The sequence below is a fragment of the Mytilus californianus genome, unplaced genomic scaffold (genome assembly GCF_021869535.1).
Source record: "Mytilus californianus isolate M0D057914Y unplaced genomic scaffold, xbMytCali1.0.p SCAF_34, whole genome shotgun sequence".
Taxonomy (NCBI): domain Eukaryota; kingdom Metazoa; phylum Mollusca; class Bivalvia; order Mytilida; family Mytilidae; genus Mytilus; species Mytilus californianus.
Window position 1 is genome coordinate 1,848,957 of NW_026262684.1, and position 15,330 is coordinate 1,864,286.

Genomic DNA, 15,330 nt, shown 5'->3' on the forward strand with positions numbered 1-15,330 from the left:
GATCGGTTCAACCATCATTTGCCTATTTATACAATCTGAAGTTTTGCTAATAAAGCTCATTACGTAATAAAACATATGTTTAATTAAAAATATGCCACGACATTATATCTCATCAAAAATATGTAATAGTCAATACACGATAACCATGTCCGACACCTGTTTGTCATAAAATACATAATCTTTTCCATACCAAAACATGAACACTTTAATTGACACAGATATTTTGTAAGAGTTCATATGATGACATGCTTCTTAGTTGACTTTTTATCCCATTGACATATTTCCCACAGCCTCATTTATTCATACAAATGTAAACGTTTTGTAGAAGTGTTCTAACTAGTAATTATCTACATTAAAAGCCTTTTGATCCACATCATATTTAATCTCTGTTATTAAGGATTTAACAATTTCTAATCCAAGGAAGAACTAATATGGTAGTGCATGTAGTTGTTTGTTTTATGGAGAAAGGGGTGGCTATTGAATGTACGTTACAAAAACATGTGGTAAGAAGTTAATGACACGCGACACAGAAACGTTCTCGCATTGATTTTCCTTAAAACTGTGACACAAAATCCATTTTGATACTACTATTGAAATATGCAAAGACAAATATACATTCCTGAGTCCCTTTTCGAGGTACAAGTATATCATTCTGATTTAGGCATGTTTTGGGTAAAAGCTATACACACAATCCATTTTGATACTTTTTGATATATTGTTTTGATAAGTATATCATTTTGATTTTGGCATGTTTTAGGTAAAAGTTAAAATTCATTATATCAATACTTCGTCAAAAAATTGCAAATTTCAAACAGAAAGATACATTTTCGTCAGTTTTTTGTTTTTTGTTTTTTTTTAGGGGGGTGGGAGTGTTCCATAGTTTTAGATTTTTTTTTTGCCAGTACACAATCAATTAATTGCGAGAAAATAGGAGTTACAAAACACCCGTCAACATAAAAAAAAAACAGAAAAACTCATGTGTCAATGCTATAGATAAAAAATTGCATATTTTTTTGGCTCAAAATGACTTGTGCATAACAGGGTATTGTCAGCATGCCTGCTCAATTACAACGTTATACGAGTTCCTGGAATTTATTGAAAAGTTTTGGTGACAAAAAAGTAATAATTTGTTGATTTAACTAAAGCCTAATGTTCAGAGTCGATTTTGTGTTCTTCATATAATAAAACATTTCTAATGACTAATGATTAGCATTTAATTACTTTGGTTTAAAACAGTTATGATTGCATCATAAAACCAATCAAAGTTATATTTTATTTTACTTGTGTGTTGCTATATTATCATAATATATGGAAGAAAATAACAAATATAATATATATAAATAATAATAAAAATTGGCACGAGTTGGTAAAAATAGGATACGAGTTGGTGGAGTACGAATTGGCGAAGGTACGAGTTGTCGTGTACCCCCACAGTCGATTTTATGTTCTTCCTGTTTTCATTTGAGTGCAACCAACAGTTTTCTTTTTGTGACGTCATATTTCGAAGGTCAATGCATAACAATCCTGAGTGGTGGTATCGTTGTATATAAAGATACTTGTATAAAACTAGATATCACTTAAATCAGAATACTCCCAGGTTCAACCCACCATTTTTTCTTAAAATGTCCTGTCCCAAATCAGGAATATGGCAGTTGTTATCAGACAGTCCGTTTCTATGTATGTTGGTGTTTGCTTTTGTTGTAGTTCGGTGTTTCAGTTGTTCTGTTGTTTTCCTCTTATAGTTGATGTTTTTAATCGATTTTAGTTTGCTACCCGGATTTGTATATGCTTATTCGGATTGTGACTATTGAACAGCGGTATACCACTGTCAATGACTGTTGCCTTTATTTATAATGAAATTAGAATAAAGTATAATATTAACATAACAAAAAACTCTACGAAAATGATATTCACTTTACGTTACTGCTCTGCCTGCGCCGGAGAGAGCTTCAAGGTGTTTCTTAAATTTTCCCTTAAAAAAAAGGAAGTTTACACAGTTGATTTCTTTATCAAAGGTATATCGTCACTAATTTTTTCATAATTTTAATTATTCACATGTTTATTGAAAGCTAGGTAACTATTTCTAATTATCAATTATAAAACACTTGATAATTTTGTACTTACGTATATAAACAGAGATTCTTCTCTATGTTTTTTTAAATATACGTAAATTATTTTGCCCTCGCCTTTTGCACATAAAATATTTTAAAATTTACATCAAATCACTTCAAATTTTTTTTTTTTAAATGCAAAAGGTAATGTTTTAATTAGCGCAGATAATCAAACAAAAGAAATATATTTAATTTCACGGAAGCCACAACTTAATCTAAATAACCAAATAACAAATATGTCATAAACTTACGAAGATCTATTCTGTCTCAGAGGACATGAAATCTTAAAAAAACAACAGGCTGATTTTGTTCACAATATTTTCCATAATGTATAGATGTATTTTAATAATATTAAGAATAATGTAATCGCAACAATAGGAATAGGTGAATGGACCGGATAAACCTTAACAACGTTTTGTGAATTAACTACCATCATCTTTAGTGTACAACTGTAATAACCGAGAAATAACACATATTTCTGCATGTAGCACATAAAACAAAAAACAAAAGACAACAGTAGTATACTGCTATTCAAAAGTAACAAATCGTAATACTGGCCAAGCAATTTCAAAAGAATGAAATTATGAATTCTTCTACTATTGTTTCCATTCATGTCCGTTCTCTCCCGAGAGAGTCTTATAATGAACAATCATATTATTAACCACATCTACGGAATTACATGAATGTATCAAGTGTTTTTTTTTTTATGTAAGGCCATCTATGAACATTTGAATGTCCCTACTATGTGTTGGATACCTACACTACACACCACAAGCCGTCAAATATCGTTTAATCGCGTCTTCTAGTACATCACAGTGTTTAACTGTTTTCCATACTTCTTTCAAAAGATTTTATTATTATAATGCATATGAAAGTAATGGAACTAATTTTTTTAGGAGGTTGAACAATTCTGTGTGTGTTTTAAATAATTAAGTGCGTTTAATGGTTCGCTCAATTTGATTGACAGCTACACCACACTTCCATTCAATCTTATCAAATAAATGTTTCCTATTTATTTGAATGGACCTTTGAAAAATTGAAAGCAAATGTATTTTCTGAAACTCATTTAAAGTCTTCTTCTTTAACATCTTAAACGAAAAATGTAAATATGATATAATTAGTAGAAGTGTGAAGAGAGGATAAAAGCTATAAAATTGATTCCTTGATAAAATTTATGTACGTTTCGATAATAACGTTTATCGACAGGTTGAAGGCATTCCAATTGTGCCCATTTCATGGCAGATGACTCGTTCTGTATTTTCGTGTTTGTAGTGATCTCAATGAAAGAACAATTTTACTTTCCCTAGTAAATTGTTCTGTCAGGGATTTCGTGACCATGAATTACTTAAAACGAGAGCCAATAGATGTAGATACGATCAATTTAGCCTTATCGATCAATTTGATTAACTTATTCTAAAGGGTTTTGAATTTACCATTGTAATGAGAAATTTAATCAGTACTAAGATTAATTTTGTTATTGATAAATTAAAACATACTTAACTATGTGTTTCTATACATTCATGAACACTTCCTACTTCCTGTCGATACTTATATTTTGGCATTGCACAGTTTCATCTTTTCTTAGACTGTTATTGCTTCTCCAAACTGAATCCAATGGATGTGTACTGATTGATATTTTAGTCTAGGAAACATTATTTAGTTATCAGCTATAATATGCTTCCAACTAGTTATTAAAAACTGCGAATACTCTTAGATATATTCTTTGTGTCTGAAGTCTTTGTATTAGATGTATTTTCCTTTATGTCGATTTGATGATACAATAGAAGAAAGAATGGAAACGGAGAATTCGTCAAAGCAACAATAACCCGACCAAAGAACAGAAAACAGCTCAAGGTCATCAATGGGTATTCAATGCAGCGAAAAATTTGGCTTCAACTGGCCTCTTAACAATAATGTTTACTAGTTCAGCGTTATGGACGCCAAACTAAACTCCGGAACATACAAATGAATCAACTTTGAAAAAACACACACAAGACTAGTATTAACAAATGCTATAGGTTCCTAACTTTGGACAGGCGCAAAAATGTGTCAGCGCCTGTTTCGTGAGATCTTAACCCTCCTCCTATACCTCTAGCATATATGGAATAAACAAACACACATTAAAACTCCGTTTAAAAGAAGTCCGAGTCCGATGTTAAAATAGGTAACAGGGGAAACTAAGCAAAATGACAATGCTAACATAATTTAACCAAGCACTACTAGCAATTACTGACAGGCCAGCTCCTTACTTCAATTAAACTGATTAAACAATTATGTCTTCATCAAGTGAAAATCAACCACAATCCCTCCCGTTAGGGTTTAGTATCATGTCATCAAAAGTAATACGAGAAGAACATAACTCGTATCATGTCAACAACTGGTTTTAGAATAAATGTGTTTATTTCCGATGCAAAGACCCTGTGAGTGAATCAATATAAATTTCAAAAAATGCCTTCCTTAATGAGTTGACAACAGTATCGTAACCATATTCCTTGTGTGAATAAGTCTATTTAAGGGTTAGGTTAGATTAAGAGGTGAATGATGACATTTTTGCGCTTTGCATAGAATATTACCATAAAAGATTGGATGTGAAACACCTGAACGTATAAGATGCCTGCGCGTAAACCTATATTTACGAATGACGTCCTTGTAGCGATGATAAAATTAAGTTCAAGTTTGACAATACGTTGTTACATACACGTTGTGTATAAGCCTTTTTCAACTTAATTTTGGATTTTGTTCCTATGATGTACTATTACACAGCTGCCCAAGCTTGAGGTAGGGTTGAGATCCCCAAGCATGTTAAACCTCGCAGCATTATGTATTTGTCTGTCCGGTGTCAGGAGCCTGAAATACAGAGTTTCTTATTGGTTGCTGTTTGTCATATATATTTTTCGTTTTTTGTACATAAAGCAGGCTGTTCTCGTTAGAATTGTTTTACAATTTGTCAAATCAGTACAATCAATGTAAAGCTTACTTTACGGTATGGATTTTTCTCATTTTTGAATGCCATACATTGAATTATAGTTATTTGCATGTACGTCATCTGGTCCTTGGTTGATAGTTGTCTTATTTGCATGCACACCAAAGCTTCTTATCTTATATATAAGCAGGATGTGAGTACCCTGTGTACGCACATTGACTCACTTCATTTTGAAGTCAACACACTCAAACTGGTATTAAGTGTATCGTTTCTTGAATAAACTACATTATATAGTGGATTGTAACTTGCAAATATAGACAATCATACAGCATACATATTATATGTACTAATTAGAAAAGGTGATGTGCCAATCTAACTAAATTGCAAATAAATTGTAATGATGGAACGTGATTGAAAGATGTCTGACCACGGGTCGAGTCATTCTATATTTTTTGTTAATTTCATAAGAGTTAATTAAGGAAAATGGTATCGAGGGAAGATATAAGCAGCATAATTCGAAGAAAGCTAAACGACACGATGACAAAAAACCATACAGACAACTCCTAGTATACAAAATAGTGCACAGGTGACAATACGAACATCATTTTAAGCATGTGGAGGATACCAAAATTACACTCCCAATTTGTAAGTGATGAATAATTCTCTCATATGCAGAATATATCCACCTTGTAACTTGAGACATTCATTGTCGAAATGGGCATCTGGTGCAGAAAAATGTGTACCGTTATATGTGACTACTTCCACTGGGTCGATCCCTCTGATGGTGGACTGTTAGTCATTGAGGTTATCACCAGCCCAATAGCCATTACTTTGCTACTGGCATGAAAATACGGATTTTGTTTTTTAGAATATGCTGTTACAATACTTTGGAAATTAATTTGAATTAAGGAATATATCTCCCTCATGCAACATTTTATGCAAAGCTCTGATTCCTTGCCCGAATTTTTTTTTTTTTTTTTTTTTATTTTGGTTCTTTTTGGTTTATAAGCTTTTCTTTGTTTTGATATGCTTTGAGTTTTCAAATATTTTGACCTCGAGCATCACTGAAGAGACATTTTTTGTCGAAATGTGCACCTGGTGCAGATATATTGGTACCGTAAAATGTTATTTCATCAACCGGAATGAGCATAGACTTAAATTATCTTTAAGCGGTAGATGTTTTAATATTAAGCTCACTCAGCGAGAGAAGCTAATCTACTTCATTCCCATTTGTGTGACTTTCAATATTTCTCATTTTTTTACAATGTACATCTAGTAACTGATACAAGTAAATAACACTCTGTCATCAGTATTATCGCCAGCGGGTCATTTTTGCCATTAACGAAATTTATAAAAGTATAAATAATAATTGTACGACATTTTACAATGCAACAAGTTTATGAACAGTTTAGCACCACAACATGTGTCATAATTTGTTTTTACAGGTAATCCGCTTATCTGATGGGTCATTAATGATCATCAAAACTAATTCATACAAATAGAATCTGTCAGTCGCCATTAATCATTTCGAATTTAAGAAATTTTTCAGACGACTACACAATTTGCAGCGTTTACCGTAGTTTCATGATGAAAACGTTGTTGACGGAAAGACAAAAACAGTCATGAATTTGAATTCTGTTAAAATTGTTAAATTTTGATGTATTCTGTCTTTGCCTGTTCTCACTTTTGGTGAGAAATAAAAAAAACGGTTGCCATTGATTGTATTCACTTCTACTGTAAACAATTCTCCGAAGAGGTAGGAACACACCCTAATCCAAGAAAGATACCTTTATTTATACCAGTTTTTCCTAGTATTGAAAGACCTACTTAAGATTTGTCTACACACTTCTGACTTAAGAACTTGTAGGTTTAAGGGGTCTTTTGATTTATGATGTAAAATTAAGAGGGTCTTAGCAGAGGGTTAGGGAAAGGGAAGTCGTCATTTTCTGTATTCTTTATTTTTTTATCCAAATTTTCTGTATTTGTATCTTTAAGCACACGTTATTTTCTCTTTTTCATTTTGTTGCCTATTTGTCTCTAATCGTTATTTTAGGTTCTAAACCATTTTCTCTATTCTGTAGCATATACAGACCATTAGCTGATTATGAAGACTGAACGTACAAAAAATCATTATATTAGTCACACTAGTCCCTGTTTTGAGACATAACAATCAAAACCAGCACATGCAATCTTTTAAAGAAAAACAGCTGTTTTGTTTAATCTTTATTGTTATCTTTGTATTTGTATACTAATGAAATACAGAAAAAGAAAATGAAGGTACACATGTTTTTTTCATGTATTTAACCCTATGCAAAAACTACCTCAGTCCTATCATGTGAAGCTGCTACCCAGGAAAAGTCTTTTTGTCTGATCTCGAAGTAGTGACTTAAGCCCTCAAGATTCTAGCTTAAATCCTGATGTTATGAATGAAATCTATATTTATTTTAATATTATCTACATCTGCTTTAAAATTATATAATATGTAAATATTCATCAGTTCAAAAGGTTTGTCTAGTAACCTCCTTTTTTCATTGGCATTGGTTTCATCATTTCCATTGGCATTGGTTTCATCATTGGCATGGGCATTGGTTTCATCATTTCCATTGGCATTGGCTTCATCATTTCCATTGGCATTGGTTTCATCATTTCCATGGGCATTGCTTTCATCATTTCCATTGGCATCATTTTAGGCATCATTTCCATTTTCATTGGCATCATTTCCATCATTTTCATTGGCATCATTTCCATTTTTGGCATCATTTCCATCATTTTCATAGGCATCATTTCCATCATTTTTGGCATCATTTCCATCATTTTAGGCATCATTTCCATTTTCATTGGCATCATTTCCATCATTTTTGGCATTCCCATCATTTCTTTCATTTTCATCATTTCCATCATCTTTCCTTTCATTTCCATCTTTCCTTTCATCTCCATCATTTCTTTCATTTTCATCATGTCCATCATTTCTTTCATTTTCATCATTTCCATCATTTTACCCTTCATTTCCATCATCGGCATCATTTTCATCATCTCCATTTTACCTTTCATTTCCATCATTGGCATCATCTTCATCATTTCCATCATCGGCATCATTTCCATTTTACCTTTCATTTCCATCATTGGCATCATCTTCATCATTTCCATCATCGGCATCATTTCCATCATTTTCATCGGCATCATTTCCATCATCATTGGCTTCATCGGCATCATTTCCATCGGTGGTGGCATCATTTTCATCATACCGGCGTTTACGCTAGCCAATATGGCAGCAGTTGCAAGCAAGATAAAAGCCATGTTTTGAGATACGACGAAACCTAAAAAAAACACAAAGCACACGTTATAAATCGAATATGTAAGTTAGTCAAGCATGCATAGTCTTTGATTAAAATTTATAATCAAATTTTAATGCCGATGAATCCATAAATAAGAACTTGTAATGGAAAGGGTGGTCATGGTTTGTTTAAACAATATATACAATGGGTCTGGAAAATTTTTATCTTTTATCAATATACGCTTTTCCATTTAACCTCAAACATAAACCAGCATTTAGACGTCCTTCCAATGTGACACTTTTCACAATCTTTTAATTAAAAATCCAAGTACCAAATCTAGTTTTTGGTGTTAGATAACTTACTCAGTAGGAAAAACATTGGAGAGGTTGCACATTTTTATAAGGTCGTTTACATGAAACACAATTGTATTCGATCGAGAACTAAACGTATATGAATGTAAGTAGAAATTATGTAATTTAAAACATATGAGCTGTTATATTGTAAATAGTATGCGCATAACATGCATCTTTGACATTAATAAATTGCATGATTATAACCAATTGACAAAGAGGGAACTCAGATCAGAAATATGCCCCATAAATTTTATAAAAGGTCATTTTACAATGTTTCAAGTTGTGAGTGTTTGATTTTATGACAAATAATGACAAATAATAATTGTTTTTTAGCACCTCATAATTCGAAATTACAAAATATTATTGAATAAAGATTCAATCATATATTAATAGTTAATTACTCTTAAAAACTTATATTCAAGAAAAATGTACTCTGTATTTCATTTGTTTTATATTCATGACTATTCTTTTAGATATTTTATATAATTATTTTTTAGCATTTTACTTTAACTGAAACATGCTAACTATATGCGTATATATGCTTTTTAGCTGACTGTAACATCTATTCAATGTATGTGTTATAGTGACAACTGTTAATAGTTTAATAATTTTCTTACCTGAGTTTTAACTAGATGGCAGGTTGGTATCGATGGGAAGCCAAGGAAAGTTCTGCGATCGCTTCAACCATCATTCGCCTATTTATCCAATTTGTTATTTTTGCTAATTAGGCTCATTGCGTAACAAAACATATGTTTTATCAAAAATATGCATGGAAATTTATTTTCACCAAATTTATGTGATAGTCAATACACGATAGCTATGTCTGACACCTATTTGTCAAAAACTACATAATCTTTTCCACATCATAAAATTTACACTTCAACTGACACAACTATTTTGTTAGAGTTCATAGGATAACGTGTTGACATTGTACTTTCCGGTTGTTCGACATTGTAAAATTCCTTTAACTTTCCGCTTCATAATAATAATAAATTACCATCAAAGTTGTTATTAGACATAAACTAATTAAATTAATTGATGGTAAGGGCATGATTTATTAAGCTTTTTTTCTTTCCCGAAAGTTACAATGGCGAATGTTTTAATTTTCACAGATATATAAATAGTTAAGATTTACAGTTTGTTCTGATTTGAAAAAATAAACAACAGCACTTTCCGTGTACACAGAAATTTTGAAATAAATCAGTCAGAATAACTAGAGATCAATTTCAGCTCTTAGATATTTAGCAATAAGAACTGCTAATTTATTTTATGCTGACAAATATGAAACAAACACTGATTCTTTAATTTCCTTGTAATCTCTGTACTTAATACATGTTTAAGAATTAAATAAATCTGTCATTCTAGGATCGTTCAATTTAAATTCCTTAAGAAAGTTTAACTGATTAGTATATACAGATATCGTTATTAGGTTTATATATTTATAAATTCAGTAAGAAAAGATAAATATTAAAACACTAGTGGGCTACATCAGGGTTGTTATATATTGCACCACTTATATGTTGCATTTACCCTTTTTATCTGAAACTTGAAATTATTAATCCCATTCTGATAAGAATGTGCAATTAACCTTCAACGTTGTGATATTAACTCAAAATTTTATCAATAAGTCAATGAATGATTTGATCGTTGTAAATGCACTCAGAAATGTTTTAGCAGTGTGCAAAACCCATGCTATTAAACAAAAACGCAAAATACTTCTAACGATTTATTTAAGTAGTTTTCCTTGTCAAAAAAGTAATGAAAGTCACAAATAACATAATTTGTTGTTGGAAAGTTTTAATGTCCATAATTAAACGAACTTAATGTCAGGTTCTGGTGGAACACATTAACTATTGATACATTCCTTCTCACAATATTATATGTTTATTTATTTCCATCTTTACAATTATTATCGTTTATATAATTATACAATGTTCATTTCCATTGCTTTATGGAACTTATGTAATTTTTATTTTAAAGCTTTGGTTAATTAAGTGTAAAGTTTCTGTTCTTTTTGACAAATTTTGCTGGATGAGTTTTATTAGCTAATTTAGTTTTATGCTTAAGTTGATTCCCGTTAGGGGATATTATTTGATCCTTTGGAGGCCTTTTGCTGGAAAATGTATGGTCTTATTGAGCCACAGCATTTTTTTCCTCGGTAAAAAGGTGGTAAAACGTATGCTTTATTGTTCTGCATTTAGTTTCCTTAAATAAAGTAGTTCTTAACTTCGAGAAAGCTCATAATTATCAGGTTAAAATTTATTAATCAATATATATATGCATCTTTTTGTTTTCATTTATTTCTTTTTTTTTCAAGGTTAATAAAATTCTACAGTATTTTGGTGATCTCCAATCTATATTTTTGTGTATCACTCAGGTAGTTTTCCTTAAATAATCAGGTCCATTTTGAATAGTTTATAAAAGAATGCGTCAACAACTGATTTTTAGTCTAATGGGCCATCATTTTTTATGTTTATGTTTAGAAAGGAATATACTGAAAAAAATGCAAGTTTGGCGATATTGTCAGGGATTATTAATAGAATATTATGTGTTAAAAAGAGAGTTAATGAAGAACAAATTCTGTATTTTTCAACTTTAAATATTAACTTGTCCAGGGCAATTTGAGCAGCAGTTAATGACTAACCATGATAGTATTTCTTCAATATTTTATTATAATGTTCAAGATTTGGGGAAGTTACAATTTTTTGTATTTGTATGGATTTCCAAAATGGATGCATTGTAAAACAAAATCAACAGACACTAGACTTTTGTCAGCCTACGCTATGTTCGTCTATAAATTACTCGATGACACCCAAATCTAAAAAGTAAAAGGGCCGAATAAAGTACAAAGGAGAAAAGCATTGAGGACCCAAAATTCGGAAAAGTTTTGCCAAATACAGCTTAGGTAAATTACTTTTCCACTCGAGTGACGATATTTCTTTTTGGATAAGCACCAGAACTCAAAATTAGTAGCGGAACACCCTAGGTGCACATATGCTTTTTTAGGCGCTGTGTGTGGATATTTCTAGTATGGCTTCATTAAGTTCCTCTGAAGTAATCATATGTTATTTCAGGGTGGTATTAAAAATCGCAATACACAAGTATAATCATTCCATTTACATAGTGTTTAAATATGTGAGAAAACTTCTGATAAGAAGCTTTGTATTATTTGTATTTCGTTCATTGTTTTTATACATAAATCAGGCCGTTAGTTTTCTCGTTTGAATTGTTTTGCATTTGTCATATGAGGCCTTTTATAGCTGACTATGCGGTATTGGTTTTGCTCATTATTGAAGGCCGTACAGTGACCTATAGTTGTTCACTTCTATGTCATTTGGTCTCTGGTGGTGAGTTGTCTCTCATTGGCAATCATACCACATCTTTCCTTTTTTATATGATGTATAAATGAATTACCGTTTGTACTTGGGACACTTCAGTAGGCAGCAGGCATGGGGCGAATTACATTGCAATGTAATTCATTTTATCATCCTTCCCCACCTCTATATCAGCTTCCTCAACATATCTGTAAAACTCGTATCCAGTTAGCGCGTGCAAGTGAGGAGACATTATCAAGTGAGCAGGACTTATCAACAAATTCTCCCAACATATTGCCTTGTATTGTAATGGTGATAAGTCACCAAATAAATTCTTTAAATAAAATAAATTACACTTGCAGTACATATTTTACAATGAACCATTTCTTTTTTCCTAAAATTACTTTACATTCTAAAACGAGATGTTGATAAAATGGTGTCGACGGCAGTCTTGATAAGTTCTGCCGGGACTACTTTTTTCAGAACTGAACTATTTGACCTAATTTGAACTATTGATCTGACCTCTATTGAGATCAATCTATCGATACAAATGTCAACAATGCAGTCGGAAAGCAAGCTCTTAGGAACGACCGTTGTTGCTACTTTCTTAAGACAACAATGGGACTGATATTAAAGCCCGCCATTCTGAAATTGCGTTAATTTCGCGGAAAAAAATATTTTTGCGGCAATTTGGACATTTTTTTATTTTCTATTTCTAACATGCCATTGGGGTCAGAAATAGATTTCTTTCTATATGTTAAGCATGTGTCTTATTATTAAAGAAAATAATGCCTAAATTGGCCCTTCCTTTAACAATTACGATAATAAATTATTCGAAATTGTCTGTTATTTTTTATTCTTTTGTCATAGATAAACAAAGATTATATAGATTCTAGATGATCATAGATCTATACTATAAAACAAATTGATAATACGTATCTCAAAGTTAAAAAAAAAATCAAGTCTAACGTTCTGTCACCCCTTCTGAAACCCCGTTTTAACTAAATTCCAAAAGAAAGACATTTTTTGACATTGTAGTTTTTTTGGTTTTACACATCAATGTCAACATGCATCCGAACAGAATGTACACATATTTAGTGTCATTTAGTGTGTTTGTTTAAAAAAGCAATGGCGAGTTCAACTGTAGTAAATTTGACTGGATTAATTATTCTATTTAAGTAAAATGTTTGACGTTAAGGATGTTCGCTCTTCTTGTTTTTGAAATTTTGCCAGATTTTCGGAATCCTCTAATTTTATCCATGTTTTGCCACTAAATAATTTTGTCCACTTACCCCTACTTTTCTTTTCATAATTTTATTTCATATAGTTTTAAAAGCCATATTTGAAAATCTTATAAAATCCTTGTTATTTTTTCATAGTTTTTAAAAGAGAAAAGCGGACAATGTTAAAAGTATGAAAAATCTAGAGAGAATCATTTCCCGCCAAATTTTCAATGGCTTATATCTCAAAAGCAAGCACACGGACCCTTCATTTTTTTCTGCTTTTTTGGTTCCTTTATTTATATACTATAAATTTAGAACAGTCTTTTAAAAAGCTTGTTATTTTAAAACAGAGTAGCGAACATCCTTAACTAAAACCTAAGGTAAGGAAATTTTATACTGTCTGTGCACCACCTTAAGATGACTAAAACAAAACGCATTCATTGTTGGGAATATCATTTTTTTTTGGTGATGAATCAAGGAATCCTGCAAAAGGGTTGTCCTTTGAACTTAAAACAATCTCTTTCAGACTTGCATTTTAATCACTCTTATTCAAAGCATTTTCATACTTACATGAAGTGTGACTTACTTATGACTTGTGATCTAAAACATAATTGTTGACTTAGCAATCAGAAACTGCTATGAAGGACTTTTAATATGCATAGTTATTTATTTTGTTTAAATCGAAAAAGGAAAATATGAAATCGAATCTTTCTCGTTCTTAATTATTATATGCGCAAGTTCATGATTATAAACCATTTAAAGCCATTGGTTTAGGCTTTTTTTATAATTTGAGTCCATTCAGTAGAACTTGCATCATAAGGAATCAATGAGACAAAATTTATTGTTATATTTAGTTTAATCATACAAGGATTGCAAACCAATTTCTTTTTATTTCAAATTATGAAGAATTTACATTGAGAATACTTTGATTATTATCTCTTTTAAATGTATATCCTATAGGAAAAAGGTACAGCATGCTTTGGTTTCATTTGATATGACTTTTTGGAGGAAACAGAGTCGTTTCAGTTGAAGAAAAAATGACACAAAAAATGCGGGGGTGGCAGTTTAAATTATTAAAAACATTTAAATTCACAGTAAAACTTATAATAAAAATTGATTAATTAAATGCACATATATTATACACTCTAGATTAAACATTTCATTTTAAATAATAACTATTTACATACAAGAAGGACAATTTACCAACATCTGTCTTTCTCAAATTAACTTCTCCATTACGAATTACGACTACTTAAATATATATGTGTACTTTTAGTCTTGAAAACAAACAGCATTTTGATGCGTTTCTGGAATTTTTTTATGAAGCGTATGCTGTTCAGCAGTCAGCGAGTAGAAATTTTCTTCTTCTGGTGATATGAAATACTACGATCTTCCAATATAATCTTTCTTTTCTTTTTGTATCATCTTCAAATATTATACTCTCATATATGCATTATCATGTACACGAAACATTTTTCTTCCTCTGGTTAATGGGAATATTTTACCCTGCGTATTTTGGCCACAAGGTGTATCCGCGGTTTAATATTTTGATGACGTGTGTTGCCTAGTAATAACAGAGACACTCTGGTAATAACAATTCCCGCGAAATTATTGAAAAAGGAAATTTTGATAAAAAACATTGCTTTGAAAGATGATAAAAATGTTATCTGAATGTGGATTGTATAGATATTGAAAAATATCAGCCCCTCGACAGAATATGAAGCTAAATGGCTCGTTCGCTACGCTCACTCGACATTTAGCTTCATATTCTGGCTCGCGGGCTGATATTTTTCTATATCTACATATCCACATCCAGATAACATGTACATATTACAATTACTTTGACAAAACCATGCATTAAATTACAATTACAATTACATGCCTTTATCAAAGTAATGCATTATATTACAATTACTTTTGCAAAGTAATGCATTGAATTACACATTACATTTGTAAATTTTATTATTAAGTGAAAAGAAAAATCAAAGCTAGTAATAGCTGTACAAAATGGTAAATGATGATTGCTTATTGGTGTTTTAACGCCACTTTAAGCGCACTTGGGCTATTTCGTGGCAGCCAGTTTTCATTGGTGGAGGAAACCGGAGTACCCAGAGAAAACAATTGACCTTCG

The 15,330-nt window shown here is 31.2% G+C and overlaps 1 protein-coding gene across 1 annotated transcript; it reads right to left on the reverse strand.

The window, feature by feature from the left end:
* Positions 1–7,260: 7,260 nt before the first annotated feature.
* Positions 7,261–9,322, reverse strand: LOC127736604 (uncharacterized). Its single transcript, XM_052247161.1, has 2 exons — positions 9,280–9,322; positions 7,261–8,351 (listed from the first exon to the last, which is right to left on the reverse strand). Exon 2 carries the CDS (start codon positions 8,329–8,331, stop codon positions 7,546–7,548), a length of 786 nt encoding a protein of 261 aa, XP_052103121.1. The 5' UTR covers positions 8,332–8,351; positions 9,280–9,322; the 3' UTR covers positions 7,261–7,545.
* Between the last annotated feature and the right edge of the window lie 6,008 nt (positions 9,323–15,330).

What these genes read in the sequence shown, in the direction of transcription:
- LOC127736604 (XM_052247161.1), bottom strand. Translation starts at nt 8,331, where the DNA reads ATGGCTTTTATCTTGCTTGCAACTGCTGCCATATTGGCTAGCGTAAAC.